General features: G+C 41.9%; 4 protein-coding genes across 11 annotated transcripts; all 4 read left to right on the top strand.

Moving 5' to 3' along the window:
- Window positions 1-5,972: 5,972 nt before the first annotated feature.
- LOC109573472 (keratin-associated protein 4-7-like) lies at window positions 5,973-6,602 on the top strand. Of its 3 annotated transcripts, none has more exons than XM_019980703.2 (2): window positions 5,973-6,109; window positions 6,227-6,602. In XM_019980703.2, exons 1-2 carry the CDS (start codon window positions 5,973-5,975, stop codon window positions 6,600-6,602), a joined length of 513 nt encoding a protein of 170 aa, XP_019836262.1. The 3 variants fall into 3 exon arrangements, with proteins under 3 accessions (XP_019836262.1, XP_070630522.1, XP_019836261.2); XM_070774421.1 differs by having other exon boundaries at window positions 5,973-6,139; XM_019980702.2 differs by having other exon boundaries at window positions 5,973-6,602.
- Window positions 6,603-11,155: 4,553 nt separating this feature from the next.
- Window positions 11,156-12,142, top strand: LOC109573473 (keratin-associated protein 4-7-like). 2 transcript variants are annotated; one of them, XM_019980705.2, is made up of 2 exons: window positions 11,156-11,292; window positions 11,389-12,142. In XM_019980705.2, exons 1-2 carry the CDS (start codon window positions 11,156-11,158, stop codon window positions 11,753-11,755), a joined length of 504 nt encoding a protein of 167 aa, XP_019836264.2. In that variant the 3' UTR covers window positions 11,756-12,142. The 2 variants fall into 2 exon arrangements, with proteins under 2 accessions (XP_019836264.2, XP_019836263.2); XM_019980704.2 differs by having other exon boundaries at window positions 11,156-12,142.
- Window positions 12,143-17,047: 4,905 nt separating this feature from the next.
- On the top strand, window positions 17,048-17,976 carry LOC109573457 (keratin-associated protein 4-7-like). 3 transcript variants are annotated; one of them, XM_019980689.2, is made up of 2 exons: window positions 17,048-17,184; window positions 17,281-17,976. In XM_019980689.2, exons 1-2 carry the CDS (start codon window positions 17,048-17,050, stop codon window positions 17,645-17,647), a joined length of 504 nt encoding a protein of 167 aa, XP_019836248.2. In that variant the 3' UTR covers window positions 17,648-17,976. The 3 variants fall into 3 exon arrangements, with proteins under 3 accessions (XP_019836248.2, XP_070630521.1, XP_019836247.2); XM_070774420.1 differs by having other exon boundaries at window positions 17,048-17,214; window positions 17,302-17,976; XM_019980688.2 differs by having other exon boundaries at window positions 17,048-17,976.
- Window positions 17,977-23,988: 6,012 nt separating this feature from the next.
- On the top strand, window positions 23,989-24,618 carry LOC109573289 (keratin-associated protein 4-7-like). 3 transcript variants are annotated; one of them, XM_070774419.1, is made up of 2 exons: window positions 23,989-24,125; window positions 24,243-24,618. In XM_070774419.1, exons 1-2 carry the CDS (start codon window positions 23,989-23,991, stop codon window positions 24,616-24,618), a joined length of 513 nt encoding a protein of 170 aa, XP_070630520.1. The 3 variants fall into 3 exon arrangements, with proteins under 3 accessions (XP_070630520.1, XP_070630519.1, XP_019836012.2); XM_070774418.1 differs by having other exon boundaries at window positions 23,989-24,155; XM_019980453.2 differs by having other exon boundaries at window positions 23,989-24,618.
- The last annotated feature ends 423 nt before the right edge of the window (window positions 24,619-25,041 follow it).

The following is a 25,041-nucleotide window of genomic DNA, read 5'->3' as shown; positions in this document are numbered from 1 at the left end:
TTACATATTGATCCAAAGTAATTGAATTTTGCTTGCACCTGCCAAACAGCATAAATAATCAACCTTCAAGAGAGGTCAAATGACATTGACCGCTGCCTAGTCATGTCAAGGAAGTAGGTATATCAGTCATTTTCTAGTCCTTATGGGGGAAAGGGGTGAAACTGAAGTGATAGAGCATCTATGAATATAATAACAGGAGGAAAGATTTGGAAAGATTGAACACAATTCATGATTTTTAACAACACTTTCAGGGGTTTTTCACCTATAAAAGCATAGCATAGATAGTTTAGTTAAGTCTATGCATTTTCTACTTCGGGTCACATGCAATGAGTCCTTCCTCCACATACACAGTGAAAATGTTAGTCACTCAGCTGGGTCCAACTCTATGTGACTCCGTGGATTGTAGCCCACCAGGCTCCTCTGTCCACGGAATTCTGCAGGCAAGAATACTGGAGTGGGTTGCCATTCCGTTCTCCAGGGGATCTTTCTGCCCCAGGAATCGAACCCAGGTCTCCTGCACTGTGGGCAGATTCTTAATCTTCTGAGCCACCATGGAAGCCCCTACATGTATACAGTGGAGTTCCTTTATTCTGGTAGCCAGAGCTTCAGTAGATTTGGTTTATTATTATTATTATTCAGAATATTCAGTTAAGTCTGCCTTACGGTGGGGCTACCTTCAGTGCCAGGCAGGTGATATAAATGAGTGAAACAGACCTGGTGACAGTTCCTAGGTGACTGTGAGTTTATGTCGAACAGTAAAAAGGACCTTTCCAGTGCCATGCTTAGATGTCCACTGAAACTCTATCCCAGCTTGATTTCTCCAACTGTCCACTTTTGCTCACTTCCCTTCCCTTTCCTCCTAGAAGTACTAATCCCAAATATACTTCTCGATAAATATCTTGTTTGCTAATTTTCATATCTGCGTCTGCTTCCTAGGAAACTCAAACAGTCCCCAAAAGCAATTCGTAATTCACAATAGTTAATTTAAGACTTGGAAAGACTGACTGAAATGTAGTTTTCATCTTTAGGTTTACACTAAGTAGAAGCTTAATCACAATCTGAGAAACCTTATGGAAATGAATCTGTAGAGAGGACTGTGAATTCTATCTAAAGTACATTTATTCTTTTCTAAGGATTTTATGTCACTTATACACAAACACATGCTTCTAAAAAAAACTGAATAACACAAAAGAATGTGATCAAAATGAGTTGCCCATCATTTAGTCTTTGCCAATCCGATTCAAAACCAATTTTTACAAATGGAGATACATTCTTACTGAACGCATTTGTATAACATCTATGTCTTTATTCACAAAGCCAGCTTTAGTTGTACATTCTTTTTCTGATGTTTATTCAAATATTATTGTTTTGCCTTCAGGAAATGTTAATACATTCCTCCAATACCTGGTCCTATATTATTAAATTATATTATTTGACAGACTTGTTAACATATATTTTATATTTATTTTTGAGAACTGTGAATACATGTTTCCCACTAGATTTTATGAAGAAATATTCCTAAGTGCATACGAAATCTATCAGTGTTCTAAGTCAGTTAACTTCACTGTTAACAATAATATTCAGGTGATTCTTTGGGATTTTCTAGACATATAGTCATGGCAGTGAATAGCCCCCAGCCTCAGGTACGTCCCTGGATTCATTCCTCAGTTACCCACAGTGGTAACCGCATTATTCACCCAGACTTATGGGTTTCTCTTTCACTCCCGCCTTGCTTTCTCATTTCCTCACGTGTACTTCCCAGAATCCCCAACCCCCACCCCCCGAGTGAACTACTTGCACTCACATTTGTGTTTCAATATCTATTTTGGGTGCAATTGAAACAGAGACAATGGATGTTCAGCAAATTTTTTTGTTGATTGATATTAAACCAGTGGTGGTGGTGACTTCTCAAAAAAGAGAGCTAAACTGGGCTGTCTGGAAGTGAAGAGAACTAGTTTCAGCATTTGTGTTCACCTCCTTTCTATCATATCTGTTTCTGTGTTAATACAGTATATGTATCCATGGTATCCTACAAGTAAGTTCCATTTTATGGATCAAAGTTGAACTTCCACAAATGTGTTTTATCAGGTGACTCGCTGTTTGCCACATAAACAAATGTGGTTTTCCTCAAGTGTAACCATGACCCCTTTGTTTGGAATGTTTCTCCCACTTTTCACTACCAGGCAAATGAGTAATAATTTTTAAAGTTCCATTATCTACCCGTAAGTCATCCAAAAGCCTTCATTTACTTGACAAACATTTGTCGCTAACATGCTGTATCCCAGTAACCAAATTAAATTTTATAGTTCATGCCTTCAGGGTGTCTGCATAGCAGTAGTGGAATGACAGAAAGTAACTGTGGGACAGCAGAGAGTGCAAAATTCGGAGCACAGTGCAGGGACAAATTGTATTTGAACAGGGTAGTTAATCATTGGGAGGAAGCATTCACGGAAACCTGGGGTATGGACAGAGAAATAGTAGTTTGCAAAGATAACCACAATTATAAAACATTCCAAGAAGATGAAATGGCTTCAGCAAAGGCTTTCAAGCTTTATTTTCCACCTCTTCCTCAGCTGTCCTAAAACAGCTTAACTTCTGTTTAATCTTACAGATTTTTTTTTTTTTTTTTTTGGTCCTCTTAATGTTTCTATGCTTCTTTGGACTATTGCTTAAAGAAGGAGTAAGAATATACACTACATTATATGCTGTAGTAAAGATTCAAAACAAATATAAGATATTCAGCACAATGCTCAGTGAGCTCAGCACAATGCCTGGTAAATTTAGCATCAGTTCAGTTCAGTTCAGTTCAGTCGCTCAGTCGTGTCCGACTCTGCGACCCCATGAATCGCAGCACGCCAGGCCTCCCTGTCCATCACCAACTCCCGGAGTTCATTCAAACTCACGTCCATCGAGTCGGTGATGCCATCCAGCCATCTCATCCTCTGTCGTCCCCTTTTCCTCCTGCCCCCAATCCCTCCCAGTATCAGAGTCTTTTCCAATGACTCAACTCTTCGCATGAGGTGGCCAGAGTACTGGAGTTTCAGCTTCAGCATCAGTCCCTCCAAAGAATACCCAGGGCTGATCTGCTTCAGAATGGACTGGTTGGATCTCCTTGCAGTCCAAGGGACTCTCAAGAGTCTTCTCCAACACCACAGTTCAAAAGCATCAATTCTTTGGTGCTCAGCTTTCTTCACAGTCCAACTCTCACATCCATACATGACCACTGGAAAAACCATAGCCTTGACTAGACTGACCTTTGTGGGCAAAGTAACGTCTCTGCTTTTCAATATGCTATCTAGGTTGGTCATAACTTTTCTTCCAAAGAGTAAAAGTCTTTTAATTTCATGGCTGCAGTCACCATCTGCAGTGATTTTGGAGCCCAAAAAAATAAAGTCTGACACTGTTTCCACTGTTTCCCCATCTATTTCCCATGAAGTGATGGGACCAGATGCCATGATTTTCATTTTCTGAATGTCGAGCTTTAAGCCAACTTTTTCACTCTCCACTTTCACTTTCATCAAGAGGCTTTTTAGTTCCTCTTCACTTTCTGCCGTAAGGGTGGTGTCATCTGCATATCTGAGGTTATCGCTATTTCTCCTGGCAATCTTGATTCCAGCTTGTGCTTCTTCCAGCCCAGCGTTTCTCATGATGTACTACTCTGCATAGAAGTTAAATAAACAGGGTGACAATATACAGCCTTGACGTACTCCTTTTCCTATCTGGAACCAGTCTGTTGTTCCATGTCCAGTTCTAACTGTTGTTGTCCAGTTCTAACCTGCATATAGGTTTCTCAAGAGGCAGGTCAGGTGGTCTGGCATTCCCATCTCTTTCAGAATTTTCCACAGTTTATTGTGATCCACACAGTCAAAGGCTTTGGCATAGTCAATAAAGCAGAAATAGACGTTTTTCTGGAACTCTCTTGCTTTTTCAATGATCCAGTGGATGTTGGCAATTTGATCTCTGGTTCCTCTGCCTTTTCTAAAACCAGCTTGAACATCTGAAGTTCACGGTTCACGTATTGTTGAAGCCTGGCTTGGAGAATTCTGAGCATTACTTTACTAGCATGTGAGATGAGTGCAATTGTGCAGTAGTTTGAGCATTCTTTGGCATTGCCCTTCTTTGGGATTGGAATGAACACCGACCTTTTCCAGTCCTGTGGCAACTGCTGAGTTTTCCAAATTTGCTGGCATATTGAGTGCAGCACTTTCACAGCATCATCTTTCAGGATTTTAAATAGCTCAACTGGAATTCCATCACCTGCACTAGCTTTGTTCGTAGTGATGCTTTCTAAGGCCCACTTGACTTCACATTCCAGGTTGTCTGGCTCTAGGTTAGTGATCATACCATCGTGATTATCTTGGTGGTAAAGATTTTTTTTGTACAGTTCTTCTGTGTATTCTTGCCACCTCTTCTTAATATCTTCTGCTTCTGTTAGGTCCATTTCTGTCCTATATCGAGCCCATCTTTGCATGAAATGTTCCACTGGTATCTCTAATTTTCTTGAAGAAAAAAAATTTCTCTTCAAGAAATTTAGCATAATGCATAGTAAATACTCTACAAATGATAGATATTATTCCTCACCTTATTGAAGATATATGAAACTTATCCACTTACTATATATGTTGATTTTAGTTCTTCATTTAAAAATAACATAGGAAGCTCAGTCCGGTGCTCTATGACAACCTAGCGGGTGGGATGGGATTGCGGTTTGAGGGCGGCTCTGATGGAGGGGACATATATATATACTTATGGCTGAATCACATTGTTGTACTGCAGAAACCTACTCAATATTATAAAGGAATTATCCTCCATTTAAAAAATAAAGACTTAAAAAAATAACTGTCATTCTTTTGAAAATGAAAGTCGCTCACTCGAGTCCAGGTCTTTGCAACCCAATGGACTACCCAGTCCATGGAATTCTCCAGGTCAGAATACTGGAATGGGGGTCCTTTCCCTTCTCCAGGGGATCTTCCCAACCCAGGGTTGAACCCAGATCTCCCACATTGCAGGTGGATTCTTTTCCAGCTGAGCTATCAGGAAAGCCCTTCATTTAACTACTGCCAAACTGTTTCTTATGGATGTGTTTCATACAAGCATCAACAGGAAAAAGATGAGGAGTTATCTGTCAAGTTCTCTTACTACCCAACAGAATTCTTGGATCCATATTTTTGAAGGCTTAATAATGCCAAACTTCTTTGTAATTAATGAATGCTTTTATAATGAAATATCTGTGTACATGTCTGACAACTAAAAGATAAATCAAAACAGCCCATTCTAGTTGCTTAGCCTGGGAGGCATACAGCAAAAATGTGTTTCTTCTATTTAAAAGCTGTGAGTACTGCTAAGGGCTTGAGATGGTGTGAAATCAGACACAGAATTTGAAAATTCCTTGTAGTCTACCTATCTTCCTGACCATCCAAGATGCACACTTAAGATCACATTCATCCATATTATTTCTGGGACATCCTCCCCCAAACATCTTTCTTTCTAATTCCTTTCCAGTGTTTCACCTGACCAGCACTTGTTCCCCTCACCCTTGACAACAAAATATACATGAGCCATATAAGAAATTTTTCTCTCTGAAGTTCAGAGAGCAGTGATAGGAGGGAATATCACATTCCAAAAAAAGATGCTAGAGTCAGATGATAAAAGCTGTATAGGACAATGAACCAACCAGTAGAAAAGGTGACACCCAAAAGAAAGAACTGGGACAGGGCTTTCAATTGGACACACAGGCACTTACCAGGAAAAGGAAAGGTATTATTTTCTCCATTTTGGACTACTGCATGAGACACACACAATTATGTAATTAAATGATCAATTTTCCTAGGGGGTTAAACAATAACAAGGAAATGATGTAATGGTAGCAGCTCTTCAGCAGGATATAAAGGGGGCTGGGGACCAAGAAGACTCTCAGACTCAAGAAGCTCACTTTCCTGGAAACTCACCCAGATCCTCCACCCTCTGACACCATGGTCAGCTCCTGTTGTGGCTCCGTCTGCTCTGACCAGAGCTGTGGCCGAAGTCTCTGCCAGGAGACCTGCTGCCAGCCCAGCTGCTGCCAGACCACCTGCTGCAGGACCACCTGCTGCCGCCCCAGCTGTGGTGTGTCCAGCTGCTGCCGCCCTGTCTGCTGCCAGCCCACCTGCCCTCGCCCCACCTGCTGCATCTCTAGCTGCTACCGCCCCTCCTGCTGTGTTTCCAGCTGTGGTTCCAGCTCCTGCAGGCCTACCTGCTGCATCTCCAGCTGCTGCAGGCCCCAGTGCTGCCAGCCTGTGTGCTGCCAGCCCACCTGCTCTCGCCCCGCCTGCTGCATCTCTAGCTGCTGCCGCCCCTCCTGCTGTGTTTCCAGCTGTGGGTCCAGCTGCTGCAGGCCTGCTTGCTGCATCTCCAGCTGCTGCAGGCCCCGGTGCTGCCAGTCTGTGTGCTGCCAGCCCACCTGCTCCCACATCTCCAGCTGCTGCCGCCCCTCTTGCTGTGGCTCCAGCTGCTGCCTGCGCCCAGTGTGTGGCCGGGTCTCCTGCCACACCACTTGCTATCGCCCCACCTGTGTCATCTCCACCTGCCCCCGCCCCGTGTGCTGTCCCTCCTCTTGCTGCTGAATCTCTGCTTTGAGCATACTGCTTCCTCATTTCCTCCCTCCCCACAAGTGCAGAGATTCTTTTTAAAATGTGGAGGAGTCAAGAGAACTGGTCCCTTGAATTTCATAAACAAACACCAGACATACTGAGCCCACATTCTAACTTCTGTCCAAACTCCCTCCCTTCTAAGTAAGAACACTCAGAATGTTCAAGGAAATTACATTCTCCCAACACTCTTCCCTATTTTTTTAGGACATATGTTTTTCATGCCTTAGGAATTGTCTCCATCACTTGTGGGGCCACTGATTTTTATCTCTCTGACAGGGAAATCCAATGAAGGTTTTTTGGTGTACTCTCTGTTAAAGATTTTCTTATGTCTTGTTATTTCCATGAACCTAAATAAACGTCCTCCTAGTGACACTGAAAATTGAATTTGATTGTTACTCTCTTTCTTTTTTTAAAGTATTTACATTTCATTCCAAAGTAATTGTATTTGCCTGCACTGCCAAACAGCACAAATTAATCAACCTTCAAGAGAGGTCAAATAACACTGGTCACTATTAGTTATGTTCAGAAAATAGATAAATAATCACTTTCTAGTCTTTATGGGGCAAAAGGGTGAAACTGTAGTGATAAAGCATCTATGAATATAATAACAGGAGGAAAGTTTTGGAAAGATTGAACACAATTCATGAGTTTTAACACCACCACCTTTCAGGGTTTTTTGCACTTATTAAAGCAACGGATAGATGTATTTTCTGCTTTGGGTCACATGCCACGAGTGCTTCGTCCACATACACAGTGAAAATGCTAGTCACTCAGCCGGGTCCAGCTCTATGTGACCCCGTGGATTGTAGCCCAGCAGGTCCTCTGTCCATGAAATTCTGCAGGCAAGAATACTGGAGTAGATTGCCATTCTGTTCTCCAGGGGATCTTCCTGCCCGAGGGGTCGAACCCAGGTCTCCTGCATTGCCAACAGATTCTTTATCTTCTGAGCCACAGTGGAAGCCCCTACATATACAGTGGAGTTCTGCTTTATTTTTGTAGCCAGAGCTTCAATAGATTTGATTTATTATTATTATTCAGACTATTCCGTTTATTCTGCTTTATAGAGGGGCTACTTTCAGTGCCCGGAAGGTAATATAAATGATTGAAACAGACTTTATGACAGTTCCTAGGTATTGCTGGAATGTGTGATTTTATGTTCAAGAGAAAAAAGGGAACTTTCTAGTGCCATGCTTAGATGTCCACTGAAACTTTTTCTTAGACTGATTTCTCCAACTGTCCACTTCTGCTCACTTCCCTTCTCTTTCCTTCTACAACTGCTAATCTCACAAGCACTTCTCAATAAATATCCTGTTTACATATTTCAATCTCTGGGTCTGCTTCCTAGGGAACTCAAACAGTCCCCCAAAGCAATTGGTAATTCATAATAATTAATCTGAGAGCTGGAAAGACTGCCTGAAATGTAGTTTTCATCTTTTAGTATATAATATGTACGAGCTTAAACATAAATATAGAAAGCTTATGAAACTGAATCTGTAGCGAGAACTGTGAATTTTATCTAAATTACATATATTCTTTTCTAAAGGTCTTATGTCACTTATACATAAACACATGGCTTTTTAAAAAATTTAAATAGCACAGAAGAATGTGATCAAAATTTAGTTTCCTATCATTAGGCTTTGGCAATCCCATTCAAAACCTAGTTTTACAAATGGAGATACATTCTTATTGAATGCATGTGTATGACATTTATGTCTTTATTCACTAACCCAGCTTTAGCTGTACATTTTTTTGTTCTGATGTTTACTCAAATATTATTTTTTGGCCTTCAGGAAATGTTAATACATTCCTCCAATACCAGGTAAGTGTATTATTTTACAGATTTGTTTACATATTTTTATATTTTAGCACAGATCTGTGAATTCATTTTCCCATTATATTTTATGAAGAAATCGTGCTAAATGCATAGGAAATCCATCAGTTTTCTATATCAGCCAACTTCACTGCTGACAATAATATTCAGTTGATTCTGTGGGATTTTCTAGACACACAGTCATGGCGGCTAATAGCCCCCAGCCTCAGGTAGGTCGCCAGATTCATTCCGCAGTTACCCACAGTGTAACCGCATTATTATAGACGTATGGGCTTTCCTTTCATTCCTGTCTTGCTTTCCCACTTCCTCAGGTGTACTTCCCAGAATCGCCCCCCAAAGTAAACTACTTGCACTCACATCTTTGTCTCAATATATACTTTTAAACCAGGGATGGTCGCTAATTCTCACAAAAGAGAGCTAAATTGGAATGTCCAGAAGTGAAGAGAACCAGTGTCAACATATGTATTCACCTCCTTTCTATCATATCTGCTTCTGTGTTAATACAGTATATGTATGTATGGTGTCCTATAAGTAAGTTGGATTCTGTGCATCAAATTTGAACTTCCACAAATGTGTTTTATCAGATGACACGTTGCTTGCCACTTAAACAAATGTGGTTTTCCTCAAGTATAACCATGATCCCTTTGTTTGGAATGTTTCTCCCACTTTTCTCAACCAGGCAAAACAGACATATTTTTTAAAGGACCATTACATACCCTTAATTTATCCAAAAGCCTTCATTCACTCGACAAACATTTGTCACTAATATGCTCTGTCCCAGGAACAAAATTAAATTTTATAGTTCATGCCCTCAGGGTGTCTGCATTGCAGAGAGTGCTAAATTCAGAGCACAATGCTGTGACAAATTATATTTGAACAGGGTAGGTAATCATTTGGAGGAAGCATACAGGGGAAACCTGGGTTTTGAGAGAGGAATAGGAGTTTGCAGAGATAACGATAAAGATGAAACATGGAATGAAGCAGCTTCAGCAAAGGGTTGCAAGCTTTATTTTTCACCCCTTCTTCAGCTGTCCTAAAACAGCTTAACTTCTGTTTAATCTTACAGAAGTTTTTTTTTTTTTTCTTTTCCTTTTAACGTTTCTATGCTTCTTTGGCCTGTTGCTTAAAGAAGTAGTAAGAAAACACATTATATTATATGCAGCATTACAGATTCAAAACAAATATAAGGTATTCAGCACAATGCTCAGTGAACTCAGCACAGAGTCTAGTGAGTTTAGCATAATGAATAGTAAATATTCTACAGATGATAAATATTATTATTCTTCACCTTTTATTGAAGATGTGTGGAACTTTTCCATGTACTATATATGTCAATTTTAGTTCTTCAGTTAAAAATAACATAGGAAGCTCAGTCCTATGCTCTATCACAACCTAGAGGGGTGGGATGTGATTGGAGTGGGAGGGCAGATCAGAGGGAGGGGATATATATATATACTTATGGCTGAATCACATTGTTGTACTGCAGAAAGCTACAAAACCTTGTAAAGGAATTATCCTCCAATTAAAAAAATAAAGACTTAAAAAAATAACTGTCATTCTTTTGAAAATGAAAGTCACTCAGTCATGTCCAGCTCTTTGTAACCCCATGGACTATACAGTGCATGGAATTATCCTGGCCAGAATACAGGAATGGGTAGTTGTTCGCTTCTCCAGGGGATTTTCCCAACCCAGGGATCGAACCCAGGTCTCCCACATTGCAGGCGGATTTTTTCCCAGCTGAGCTATTAGAAAGCCCTTCTTTTAACTATTGCCAAACTCTTTCTTATGCATATGTCTCATTCAAGCATATACAGGAAAAAGATGAGGAGTTATCTGTCAAGTTCTCTTACTACCCAACAGAATGTCTTGGATCCGTATTATTGAAGACTTAATAATTCCAAACATGTTTATATATAATGAATGCTTTTGTAATGAAATATCCTGTATACAAGTCTGACAACTAAAAGATAAACCAAAATATCCCCTTCTGGTTGCCTAGCCTGAGAGACATACAGCAAAAATGTGTTTCTTCTATTTAAAAGCTGTGAGTACTGCTAGCAGTGCTTGAGACAGTGGAATGAAATCAGACACAGAATTTGAAACTTCCTTGTAGTGTAACTATCTTCCTCACCATCCAAGATGCCCACATAGGATCACATTCATTCATATAATATGTGGAACACCCTCCCCCCAAACATCTTTCTTTCTAATTCCTTTTCATGTTTAACCTCACCAGCACTTATTCCCCACAGCCTTGACAACAAAATATGCATGAGTCATATAAGAAATTTTTTCTCTCTGAAGTTCAGAGAGCAGTGATAGGAGAGAAGATCACATTTAAAAAAAAAGTGTTAGAGAGTCATACGACTAATGCTTTCTAAGCATTGAACCAACCAGGAATAAAGGTGACACCCACTAGGGAAGGCTAGGACAGGGCTTTCAATTGGATACACAGGTGCTTACCAGGAAAAGGAATGGTATTATTTTTTCCATTTTCGAATACTGGATAAGAAACACACAATTATGTAATTAAATGATCAATTTTCCTAAGAGGGTAAACAATAACAAGGAAATAATGATGTCATGAGAGCAGCTCTTCAGCAGGATATAAAGGGGGCTGGGGACCGAGAAGACTCTCAGACTCAAGAAACTCACTTTCCTGGAAACTCACCCAGAACTTCCACCCTCTAACACCATGGTCAGCTCCTGTTGTGGCTCCGTCTGCTCTGACCAGAGCTGTGGCCGAAGTCTCTGCCTGGAGACCTGCTGCCGCCCCACCTGCTGCAGGACCACCTGCTGCAGGACCACCTGCTGCCGCCCCAGCTGTGGTGTGTCCAGCTGCTGCCGCCCGGTCTGCTGCCAGCCCACCTGCCCTCGCCCCACCTGCTGCATCTCTAGCTGCTACCGCCCCTCCTGCTGTGTTTCCAGCTGTGGTTCCACCTGCTGCAGGCCCCAGTGCTGCCAGCCTGTGTGCTGCCAGCCCACCTGCTCTCGCCCCGCCTGCTGCATCTCTAGCTGCTGCCGCCCCTCCTGCTGTGGGTCCAGCTGCGGTTCCAGCTGCTGCAGGCCTACCTGCTGCATCTCCAGCTGCTGCAGGCCCCGGTGCTGCCAGTCTGTGTGCTGCCAGCCCACCTGCTCCCGCATCTCCAGCTGCTGCCGCCCCTCTTGCTGTGGCTCCAGCTGCTGCCTGCGCCCAGTGTGTGGCCGGGTCTCCTGCCACACCACTTGCTATCGCCCCACCTGTGTTATCTCCACCTGCCCCCGCCCCGTGTGCTGTCCCTCCTCTTGCTGCTGAATCTCTGCTTTGAACATACTGCTTCCTCATTTCCTCCCTCCCCACAGTTGCAGAGCTTCTTTTTTAAATGTGGAGGATTCAAGAGAACTGGTCCCTTGAATTGATAAGCAAACACCAGACATAATGAGCCCATGTTCTATCTTCTCTCCACAGTCCCTCCCATACAAATGAGATCACTCAGAATCTCCCAGGAAATTACAATTTCTAAACACTCCTCCCTTTTTCTTCAGGATATCTCTTAATCATGCTTAAGGAATTTGTCTCCATCACTTGTGGGTCCACTGATTTTTACCTCTGATATGGAAATACAATGAAGATTTTTTGGTGTACTCTTTGGTAAAGATTTTCTTATGTCTTGTTATTTCCATGAACCTAAATAAATGTCTCCCTATTGGCACTGAAATTTGAATCTGATTGTTAGTCTCTTTCTTTTTTAAAAAGGATTTACATTTCAACCCAAAGTAATTGAATTTTGCCTGCACCTGCCAAACAGCACAAATTAATCAACCTTCAAGAGAGGTCAAATGATACTGATCACTACTAGTTACGTCTAGAAAATAAATTAATCATTTTCTAGTCTTTATGGGGAAAGGAGGTGAAACTGAAGTGATAGAGCATCTATGAAGATAATAACATGAGAAAAGATTTGGAAAGATTGAGCACAATTCATGATTTTTAACAACACCACCTTTCAGGGTTTTTTCACCTACAAAAGCGGCAGATAGATAGATTAGTAAAGTCTATGTATTTTCTACTTTGAGTCACATACAGTGAGACCTTCGTCCACATATACAGTGAAAATGTTAGTCACTCAGCTGGGTCCAACTCTATGCGACCCCGTGGATTGTAGCTCAGCAGGCTCCTCTGTCCATGAAATTCTGCAGGCAAGAATACTGTAGTGGGTTGCCATTCCATTCCTCTGGGGATCTTTCTGCCCCAGGGATCAAACCCATGTCTCTTGCATTGCGGGCAGATTCTTTATCTTATGAGCCAACATGGAAGCCCCTACAGGTATACAGTGGAATTCTGCTTTATTCTGGTAGCCAGAGCTTCAGTAGATTTGGTTTATTATTATTATTACTATTCAGAATATTCAGTTTATTCTGACTTACAGTAGGGCTACCTTCAGTGCCAGGCAGGTGATATAAATGAATGAAACAGACCTGGTGACAGTTCCTTGGTATTGCTGGTGACTGTGATTTTATGTCCAAGACAAAAAAAGGGACCTTTCCAGTACCATGCTTAGATGTCCACTGAAACTCTATCCCAGCTTGATTTCTCCAACTGTCCACTTCTGCTCACTTCCCATCTCTTTCCTCCTAGAACTACTAGTCCCAAGAGCACTTCTCGATAAATACTCTGTTTGCTAATTTTCACCTCTGTGTCTGCTTCCTAGGGAACTCAAACAGTCCCGAAAAGCAATTTGTAATTCACAACAGTTAATCTGAGAGCTGGAAAGACTGCCTGAAATGTAGTTTTCATCTTTTAGTGTATAGTAAGTAGAAGCTTAATCATAATCCAAGAAAACTTATGGAAATGAATCTGTAGAGAGAACTGTGAATTTTATTTAAAGTACTTTTATTTTTTTATAAGGATTTTATGTCACCTATACACACACATGCTTTTTTTTAAAATTTTGAATAACACAAAAGAATGATCAAAATAGTTGCCCATCATTTGTCTTTGCCAATCCCATTCAAAACCAATTTTTACAAATGGAGATACATTCTTATTGAATCTTTTTGTATGACATTTGAGACAGTAAGGAGAGGGAGAGGGTGGGATGATTTTGGAGAATGGCATTGAAACATGTATAATATCATATAAGATATGAATCGCCAGTCCAGGTTCAATGCAGGATACAGGATGCTTGGGGCTGGTGCACTGGGATGACCCAGAGTGATGGTTTGGTTCAGGATGGGGAACACGTGTACACTCATGGCAGATTCATGTTGATCATGTATGGCAAAACCAATACAATATTGTAATTAGTCTCCAATTAAAATAAATAAATTTAAATTAAAAAAAATAATAAAATAAAAATTTTGAATAACACAAAAGAGTGATCAAAATAGTTACCCATCATTTGTCTTTGCCAATACCACTCAAAACCAATTTTTACAAATGGAGATACATTCTTATTGAACGCTTTTGTATGACATTTATGTCTTTATTCAGAAACCCAGCTTTACTTGTACATTTTTTTTGTTCTGATATTTATTCAAATATTATTTTTTAGCCTTCAGGCAATGTTAATACATTCCTCCAATACCTGGTAAGTATATCATTTGACAGATTTGTTTACATATTTTTTATATTTATTGTTGAGAACTGTGAATACATGTTTCCTGTTAGATTTTATGAAGAAATATTGCTAAGTGCATAAGAAATCTATCAGTGTTCTAAGCCAGTCAACTTCACTGTTAACAATAATATTCAGGTGATTCTTTGGGATTTTCTAGACGTATAATCATGGTGGTGAATAGCCCCCAGCCTCAGGTATGTCCCCGGATACATTCCTCAGTTACCCACAGTGGCAACCTCATTATTAACCCAGACTTACGGGTTTTTCTTTCGTTCCTGCCTTGCTTTCTCATTTCCTCATGTGTACATCCCAGAATCCACCTCTTCCCCCCGCCTCCGCCAAGTGAACTACTTGCACTCACATTTATGTTTCAATATCTATTTTGGGTGCAATTGAAACAAAGACAATAGACGTTCAGCAAATATTTTTTGTTGATTGATACTAAACCAGTGGTGGTGGTTAGTTCTCCCAAAAGAGAGCTAAATTGGGATGTCTGCAAGTGAAGAGAACCAGTGTCAACACTTGTGTTCTCCTCCTTTCTATCATATCTGTTTCTTTGTTAATGCAGTATATGTATCCATGGTGTCCTATAAGTATGTACGATTCTACGGATCAAAGTTGAACTTCCACAAGTGTGTTTTATCAGGTGACATGTGGCTTGCCACATAAACAAATGTGGTTTTCCTCAGGTGTAACCATGACCCCATTGATGGAATGTTTCTCCCACTTTTCTCTACCAGGAAAAAAGACATATTTTTTAAAGGACCATTATATACCTGTAAGTCATCCAAAAGCCTTCATTCACTCGACAAACATTTGTCACTCATGTGCTCTGTCCCAGTAACAAAAATAAAATTTATAGTTCATGCCTTCAGGGTGTCTGCATAACAATAGTGGAATGACAGAAAGTAACTGTGGTGCATCAGAGTGCAAAAAAACAGAGCACAATGCAGAGACAAATTGCATTTGAACAGGGTAGTTAATCATTGGGAGGAAGCAAGTAGCGTAAACCTGGGGTTTTGAGAGAGGAATAGGAGTTTGCAAAGGTAATGACAAAGATGAAACATTCCAGGAAGATGACATGGCTTCAGAAAAGGTTTGCAAGCTTTATTTTTTACCTCTTCCTCAGCTGTCCTAAACAGCTTACTGCTACTGCTAAGTCACTTCAGTCGTGTCCGATTCTGTGTGACCCCATAGATGGCAGCCCACCAGGCTCCCCCGTCCCTGGAATTCTCCAGGCAAGAACACTGGAGTGGGTTGCCATTTCCTTCTCCAATGCATGAAAGTGAAAAGTGAAGTCGTGTCCGACTCTTAGTGACCACATGGACTGTAGCCCACCAGGCTCCTCCATCCATGGGATTTTCCAGGCAAGAGTACAGGAGTTCTGTTTAATCTTACACAAATTTTTTTTTGCTCTTAACGTTTCTATGCTTCTTCGGACTATTGCTTAAAGAAGTAGTAATAATACACACTGTACTATATTTTGCTTTAAAGATTCAAAACAAATATAAGATATTCAGCACAATGCTCAGTGAACTCAGCACAATGCCTGGTAAATTTAGCATAATGCATAGTAAATACAAATGATAAATATCATTATTCCTCACCTTTTATTGAAGAGGTATGGATATATGTTGATTTTAGTTCTTCATTTAAAAATAATATAGGAAGCTCAGTCCGGTGTTCTCTGACAACCTAGAGGGGTGGGATGGGATTGGGGTGGAGGGCAGATCAGAGGGAGGGGACATATATATACTTATGCCTGAATCACATTGTTGTACTGCAGAAAGCTACACAACCTTGTAAAGGAATTATCCTCCAATTAAAAAATAAAGACTTAAAAAAATAACTGTCATTCTTTTGAAAATGAAAGTTGCTCAGTCATGTCCAGCTCTTTGTGACCCCAGAGACTATATAGTCCATGGAATTCTCCAGGTCAGAATACTGGAATTGGTAGCCATTCCCTTCTCCAGGGGATCTTACCAACCCAGAGATCGAACCAAGGTCTCCCACATTGAAGGCAAATCCTTTACCAGCTGACTTATCAGGGAAGCCCTTTTTTAAACTATTGTCATGCTGTTTCTTATGCATGTGTCTCATTCAAGTATCTACAGGAAAAGGATGAGGAGTTATCTGTCAAGTTCTCTTACTACACAACAGAATTCTTGGATCCATAGTTTTGAACGTTTAATCATTCCAAACATGTTTATATACAGTGAATGCTTTTAAAATGAAATATCCTGTGTACAAGTTTGACAACTTAAAGATAAATCAAAACATCCCATTCTGGTTGCCTAGCCTGGGAGACATACAGCAAAAGTGTGTTTCTTCTATTTAAAAGCTGTGAGTACTGCTAAGGGCTTGAGACAGTGGAGTGAAATCAGACACAGAATGTGAAACTTTCTTGTGGTCTACCTATCTTCCTGACCATCCAAGATGCACACTTAGGATCACATTCATCCATATTATTTCTGGGACATCCTCCCGCAAACGTCTTTCTTTCTAATTCCTTTCCAGTGTTTCACCTGACCAGCACTTGTTCCCCTCACCCTTGACAACAAAATATACATGAGCCATATAAGAAATTTTTCTCTCTGAACTTCAGAGAGCAGTGATAGGAGGGAATACCACATTCCAAAAAAAGATGCTAGAGTCAGATGATAAAAGCTGTATAGGACAATGAACCAACCAGTAGAAAAGGTGACACCCAAAAGAAAGAACTGGGACAGGGCTTTCAATTGGACACACAGGCACTTACCAGGAAAAGGAAAGGTATTATTTTCTCCATTTTGGACTACTGCATGAGACACACACAATTATGTAATTAAATGATCAATTTTCCTAGGGGGTTAAACAATAACAAGGAAATGATGTAATCGTAGCAGCTCTTCAGCAGGATATAAAGGGGGCTGGGGACCAAGAAGACTCTCAGACTCAAGAAACTCACTTTCCTGGAAACTCACCCAGATCCTCCACCCTCTGACACCATGGTCAGCTCCTGTTGTGGCTCCGTCTGCTCTGACCAGAGCTGTGGCCGAAGTCTCTGCCTGGAGACCTGCTGCCAGCCCAGCTGCTGCAGGACCACCTGCTGCAGGACCACCTGCTGCCGCCCCAGCTGTGGTGTGTCCAGCTGCTGCCGCCCGGTCTGCTGCCAGCCCACCTGCCCTCGCCCCACCTGCTGCATCTCTAGCTGCTACCGCCCCTCCTGCTGTGTTTCCAGCTGTGGTTCCAGCTGCTGCAGGCCTACCTGCTGCATCTCCAGCTGCTGCAGGCCCCAGTGCTGCCAGCCTGTGTGCTGCCAGCCCACCTGCTCTCGCCCCACCTGCTGCATCTCTAGCTGCTGCCGCCCCTCCTGCTGTGTTTCCAGCTGTGGGTCCAGCTGCTGCAGGCCCCGGTGCTGCCAGTCTGTGTGCTGCCAGCCCACCTGCTCCCGCATCTCCAGCTGCTGCCGCCCCTCTTGCTGTGGCTCCAGCTGCTGCCTGCGCCCAGTGTGTGGCCGGGTCTCCTGCCACACCACTTGCTATCGCCCCACCTGTGTTATCTCCACCTGCCCCCGCCCCGTGTGCTGTCCCTCCTCTTGCTGCTGAATCTCTGCTTTGAACATACTGCTTCCTCATTTCCTCCCTCCCCACAGTTGCAGAGCTTCTTTTTTAAATGTGGAGGATTCAAGAGAACTGGTCCCTTGAATTGATAAGCAAACACCAGACATAATGAGCCCACGTTCTATCTTCTCTCCACAGTCCCTCCCATACAAATGAGATCACTCAGAATCTCCCAGGAAATTACAATTTCTAAACACTCCTCCCTTTTTCTTCAGGATATCTCTTAATCATGCTTAAGGAATTTGTCTCCATCACTTGTGGGTCCACTGATTTTTACCTCTGATATGGAAATACAATGAAGATTTTTTGGTGTACTCTTTGGTAAAGATTTTCTTATGTCTTGTTATTTCCATGAACCTAAATAAATGTCTCCCTATTGGCACTGAAATTTGAATCTGATTGTTAGTCTCTTTCTTTTTTAAAAAGGATTTACATTTCAACCCAAAGTAATTGAATTTTGCCTGCACCTGCCAAACAGCACAAATTAATCAACCTTCAAGAGAGGTCAAATGATACTGATCACTACTAGTTACGTCTAGAAAATAAATTAATCATTTTCTAGTCTTTATGGGGAAAGGAGGTGAAACTGAAGTGATAGAGCATCTATGAAGATAATAACATGAGAAAAGATTTGGAAAGATTGAGCACAATTCATGATTTTTAACAACACTACCTTTCAGGGTTTTTTCACCTACAAAAGCGGCAGATAGATAGGTTAGTAAAGTCTATCTAATTTCTGTTTCGGGTCACATACAATGAGTCTTTCGTCCACGTACACAGTTGATATGTTAGTCACTCAGCCGTGTCCAACTCTATGCGACCCTGTGGATTGTATCCCACGAGGCTCCTCTGTCCACGGATTCTGCAGGTAAGAATACTGTAGTGGGTTGCCATTCCATTCTCCAGGGGATCTTTCTGCCCCAGGGTTCAAACCCAGGTCTCCTGCATTGTGGGAAGATTCTTTATCTTCTAAGCCACCATAGAATCCCCTGTACATACAGTGGAGTTCTTCTTTATTCTGGTAGCCAGAGCTTCAGTAGATTTGGTTTATTATTATTATTATTATTATTACTATTCAGAATATTCAGTTTATTCTGTCTTATAGTAGGGCTACCTTCAGTGCCAGGCAGGTGATATAAATGAATGAAACAGACCTAGTGACAGTTTCTTGGTATTGCTGGTGACTCTGATTTTACGTCCAAGAGTAAAAGGGGACCTTTCCAGTGCCATGCTTAGATGTCCACTGAAACTCTATCCTAGCCTGATTTCTCCAACTGTCCACTTCTGCTCACTTCCTTCCCTTTCCGCCTAGCAGTACTAATCCCAAGATCACTTCTCAATAAACACCCTGTTTGCTAATTTTCATCTCTGGGTCTTCTTCCTAGGGAACTCAAACAGTCCCGAAAAGCAATTTGTAATTCACAACAGTTAATTTGAGAGCTGGAAAGACTGACTGCAACGTAGTCATCATCTTTTAGTATATAATAAGACTTCCCTGGTGGCTCAGATGGTAAATCATCTGTCTACAATGCAGGAGACCCGGGTTCAATCCCTGGTTTGGGAAGATCTCTTGGAGAAGTAAATGGCAACCCACTCCAATATTCTTGCCTGGAAAATCCCATGGACGGAGGAGCTTGTTAGGCTACAGTCCATGGGGTTGCAAAGAGTCAGACAAGACTGAGCGATAATATATAAGTACAAACTTAAACATAAACATATAAAACTTATGGAACTGAATTTGTAGAGAGAACTGTGAATTTTATCTGAAGTACTTTTATTCTTTTCTAAGGATTTTATGTCACTTATACACAAACACATGCTTTTTTCAAAAAAAAATTGAATAACACAAAAGAATGTGATCATAAGTGAGTTGCCCATCATTTGTCTTTGCCAATCCCATTCAAAACCAATTTTACAAATTGATATACATTCTTATTGAATCCTTTTGTATGACATTTATGTCTTTATTCACAAACTCACCTTTTTTGTACATTTTTTTTCTGATGTTTAATCAAATATTATTTTTTGGCCTTCAGGCAATGTTAATACATTCCTCCAATACCAGATAAGTGTACTATTTGACAGATTTGTTTACATATCTTTTTATATTTATTGCTCAGATCTATGAATTCATTTTGCCATTACATTTTATGAAGAAATATAAAAGTGCATAAGAAATCTATCAATTTTCTAAGATAGCCAGCTTCACTGTTAACAATAATATTCAGTTGATTCTGTGGGATTTTCTAGGCATATAACTGTGGCAGCTAATAGCTCCCAGCCTCAGGTAGGCCCCAGATTCATTCCTCAGTTACCCACCATGGCAACTGCATCATTGACTCAGACTTTTGGCTTTTTCTTTCTTTCCTGTCTTCCTTTCCCACTTCTTCACGTGTACTTCCGAGAATTGCTGCCCCAGGTGAACTACTTGCACTCACATCTTTGTTTCAGTATCTACTTTGGCTGCAATTCAAACAAAGACAGTAGATGTTCAGCAAATATTTTTAGCTGATTGACATTAAACCAGTGATGGTGGTTATTTCTCAGAAAAGAGAGCTAAACTGGGATGTCTGGAAGTGAAGAGAACCAGTATCAACATTTGTACTCACCTCCTTTCTATTATATCTGTTTCTGTGTTAATACAGTATCTTTATCCATGATTACCTGTAAATAAGTTTCATTCTATAGATCAAATTTGAACTTCCTCAAATGTGTTTCATCAGGTTACACGTTGCTTGCCACTTAAACAAATGTGGTTTTCCTCAAGTATAACTATGATCCCTTTGTTTGGAATGTTTCTCCCACTTTTCTCAACCAGGCAAAACAGACATATTTTTTAAAGGACCATTACATACCCTTAATTTATCCAAAAACCTTCATTCACTCGACAAACATTTGTCACTAATGTGCTCTGTCCCAGTAACGAAATTAAATTTTATAGTTCATGCCCTCAGGGTGTCTGCATCACAGAGAATGCAAAATTCGGAGCACAATGCAGGGACAAATTGTATTTGAACAGGGTAGTTAATCATTTGTAGGAAGCATTCAGGGGAAAGCTAGGGTTTTGACAGAGGAATAGTAGTTTGCAAAGATAATGACAAAGATGAAACATTCCAGGAAGATGAAGCAGCTTCAGCAAAGGCTTGCAAGCTTTATTTTTCACCCCTTCTCAGTTGTCCTAATATAGCTTAACTTCTGTTTAATCTTACACACAAGCTTTCTTTTTTTCCTTTTAACATTTCTATGCTTCTTTGGCCTATTGCTTAAAGAAGTAGTAAGAATACACTCTATATTATATGCTGCATTACAGATTCAAAACAAATATAAGATATTCAGCACAATGCTTAGTGAATACAGCACAATGCCTAGTGAATTTAGCATAATGAATAGTGAGTACTGCACAAATGATAAATGTCATCATTCCTCACCTTTTATTGAAAATGTATGGAACTTATCCACATACTATATATGTTGATCTCAGTTCTTCATTTAAAATAACATAGGAAGCTCAGTTCAGTGCTCTATGACAACCTAGAGGGGTGGGATGGGATTGGGGTAGGAGGGCAGCTCAAAGGGAGGGGACATATATATAATTATGGGTCAATCACATTGTTGTACTGCAGAAACCTACACAACCTGGTAAAGGAATTATCTTCCAATTAAAAAATAAAGACTTAAATAACTGTCATTCTTTTGAAAATGAAAGTCATTCAGTCGTGTCCAGCTCTTTGTGACCCCATGGACTATACAGTCCATGGAATTCTCCAGGTCAGAATACTGGAATAGGTAGCCATTCCCTTCTCCAGGGGAACTTCCCAACCCAGGGATTGAACCCAGGTCTCCCACATTGCAGGCAGATTCTTTTCCAGCTGAGCTATCAGGGAAGCCCTTGTTTTAACTATTGCCAAACTGTTTGTTTTCATACCATTCATGGGGTTCTCAAGGTAAGAATACTGAGGTAGTTTGCCATTCACTTCTCCAGTGGCCCATGATTTGTCAGAACTCTCTACCATTACCTGTCTGTCTTGGGTGGCCCTACACAGCATGGCTCATAGTTTCATTGAGTTAGACAAGGCTGTGGTCCATGTGATGAGATTGGTTAGTTTTCTGTGTTTGGTTTTCAGTCTGTGTGCCCTCTGATGGAGAAAGATAAGAGGCTTATGGAAGCTTCTTGATGGGAGAGACTGACTGAGGGGAAAACTGGTCTTGTTCTGATGGGTGGAGCCATACAATTTTCTGTTGATTGGCAAGGCTATGTTCCCTCTGTGCTATTTACCTGGGGCCAAACTATGATGGAGGTAATGAAGATAATGGCTTCCTCCTTCAAAAGGTCCCATGCACACACTGTTACACTCAATGCCCCCAAGTCTGCAGCAGGCCACCGCCAACCCACACCTCTGCCAGAGACTCCTGGACACTCACAGGCAAGTCTGGGTCAGTCTCTTGTAGTATCACTGCTTGTTTCTTCTGGGTCCTGGTGCACACAAGGTTTTGTTTGTGCCCTCCAAGAGTCTGTTTCCCCAGTCTTGTGTAAGTTCTGGTGGCTCTGTGGTGGGGTTAATGGCGACTTCCTCCAAGGAGACTATGCCATACTTCCTCCAAGGGGGCTATGCCAGGTCTTCTGTACCCAGAGCTCCTGCCCCTTCAGCAGTCCACTGCTGAACTGTAACTGCTCAGGAGACACTCAAACACAGTTCTGTCTCAGTCTCTGTGGGGTCTTTAGGTCCTGGTGTGAACAAGGTATGTTTGAGCCTTCTAAGCATCTCTAGCATGTATGGACAGTGATTCTAAATGCAATTTTGCCCCTTCTACCATCTTTCTGGGACTTTTCCTTTGCCCTTGGACTTGAGGTATCTCCTTAAAGTCGTTCCAGTGCCACACAGCCACCACTACAGCATCAGCTACCATCTTGCAGGTGCTTCTCTGTCCTTGGATATGGGGTATCTCCTCACAGTCACCCCAGCACCACATAGCCAATGCTCCAGGGCTTACGGACTTGCTGGAGCTGCTGCGTGCCAAAGAATTGATGCTTTTGAACTCTGGTGTTGCAGAAGACTCTTGAGAGTCCCTTGGACAGCAAAGAGATCCAACCAGTCCATCCTAAAGGAAATCAGTCCTAAATATTCATTGGAAGCACTGATGCTGAAGCTGAAACTCCAATACTTTGGCCCCCTGATGCGAAGAACTGACTCATTTGAAAAGACCCTGATGCTGGGAAAGATTGAAGTCGGGAGAAGAAGGGGATGACAGAGGATGAGATGGTTGGATGGCATCACCGACTCAATGGGCATGAGTCTGAGTAAGCTCCAGGAGTTGGTGATGGACAGGGAGGCCTGGCATGCTGCAGTCCATGGGGCTGCAAAGTGTCAGACATGACTGAGTGACTGAACTGAACTGACTGAATCTGTTTCTTATGCATGTGTCTTAGTCAAGTATCTACAGGAAACAGATGAGGAGTTATCTGTCAGGTTCTCTTACTACCCAACCGAATATCTTGGATACATATTTTTGAAGGCTTAATCATTCCAAACATGTTTATATACAACGAATGCTTTTATAATAAAATATCCTGTATACAAGCTTGACAACTAAAAGATAAATCACAACATCTCATTCTGATTGCCTAGCCTGGGAGACATACAGCAAAAATGTGTTTCTTCTCTTTAAAAGCTATGAGTATTGCTAAGTGCTTGAGACAGTGGAGTGAAATCAGACACAGAATTTGAAACTTCCTTGTGGTCTAACTATCTTCCTGCTCATCCAAGATGCCCAGGTAGGATCACATTCATCCATATTATTTGTGGGACATCCTCCCCCCAAATATCTTTCTGTCTAATTCCTTTTCAGTGTTTCATCTGACAAGCCATGTTCCCCTCACCTTTGACAACAAAATACACATGAGCCTTATAAGAAACATTTCCTCTCTGAAGTTCAAAGAGCAGTGATAGGAGAGAATATCACATTCCAAAAAAAAAAAAAATGTTAGTGTCATATGACTAATGTTTCATAAGACATTGAACCCACCAGGAGCAAAGGTGACACCCACTAAGGAAGAACTGGGACTGGGCTTTCAATTGGACACACAGGAGCATACTAGGAAAAGGAATAGTGTTATTTTCTCCATTTTGGAATACTAACTGAGAAACACACAATTATGTAATTAAATGATCAAGTTTCCTAGGAGGGTAAACAATAACCAGGAAATAATGATGTCATGATAGCAGCTCTTCAGCAGGATATAAAGGGGGCTGGGGACCAAGGCAACTCTCATACTCAAGAAACTCACTTTCCTGGAAACTCACCTAGAACCTCCACCCTCTGACACCATGGTCAGCTCCTGTTGTGGCTCCGTCTGCTCTGACCAGAGCTGTGGCCGAAGTCTCTGCCTGGAGACCTGCTGCCGCCCCACCTGCTGCAGGACCACCTGCTGCAGGACCACCTGCTGCCGCCCCAGCTGTGGTGTGTCCAGCTGCTGCCGCCCGGTCTGCTGCCAGCCCACCTGCCCTCGCCCCACCTGCTGCATCTCTAGCTGCTACCGCCCCTCCTGCTGTGTTTCCAGCTGTGGTTCCAGCTGCTGCAGGCCTACCTGCTGCATCTCCAGCTGCTGCAGGCCCCAGTGCTGCCAGCCTGTGTGCTGCCAGCCCACCTGCCCTCGCCCCACCTGCTGCATCTCTAGCTGCTGCCGCCCCTCCTGCTGTGGGTCCAGCTGTGGGTCCAACTGCTGCAGGCCTGCTTGCTGCATCTCCAGCTGCTGCAGGCCCCGGTGTTGCCAGTCTGTGTGCTGCCAGCCCACCTGCTCCCGCATCTCCAGCTGCTGCCGCCCCTCTTGCTGTGGCTCCAGCTGCTGCCTGCGCCCAGTGTGTGGCCGGGTCTCCTGCCACACCACTTGCTATCGCCCCACCTGTGTCATCTCCACCTGCCCCCGCCCCGTGTGCTGTCCGTCCTCTTGCTGCTGAACCCGCTGTCTTGTGACCACTCTCTCCACTTACCTCTGTCCCACATATGTAGATCCTTTTTTGTGCTGACCCATAGGACTCATGGAGTCTAGCTGACATCACTCAGTTAGTTGAATCTCATGATTACAGTGGGTCCACCACTGTTCTTCTGACTCTGTGAACATATTCTGGCTCATTTATAATTCTTCCTTGTCATATTTTCCTTTCTATATCAGCACCAAGTAAGAATTAATTTGCAATCCATCAGATAAGAAATTATCTCAGTCCTCTCAATGTTTCATTCTTCCTGATATTTTGGTCATGATCTGCAGGTGGTCCACCAGGTGGCTATTATCTGCAGCCGCTGAGTGGCACTGACTTGACACCCTGAGATCAGGGGTGGGGGGGTCCAATTTACCCTTTATTTTCTCCTCAAGTGAATTT

This window comes from Bos indicus, chromosome 19 (genome assembly GCF_029378745.1).
Source record: "Bos indicus isolate NIAB-ARS_2022 breed Sahiwal x Tharparkar chromosome 19, NIAB-ARS_B.indTharparkar_mat_pri_1.0, whole genome shotgun sequence".
Classification (NCBI taxonomy): domain Eukaryota; kingdom Metazoa; phylum Chordata; class Mammalia; order Artiodactyla; family Bovidae; genus Bos; species Bos indicus.
This window is presented reverse-complemented; position numbering and strand designations above follow the sequence as displayed.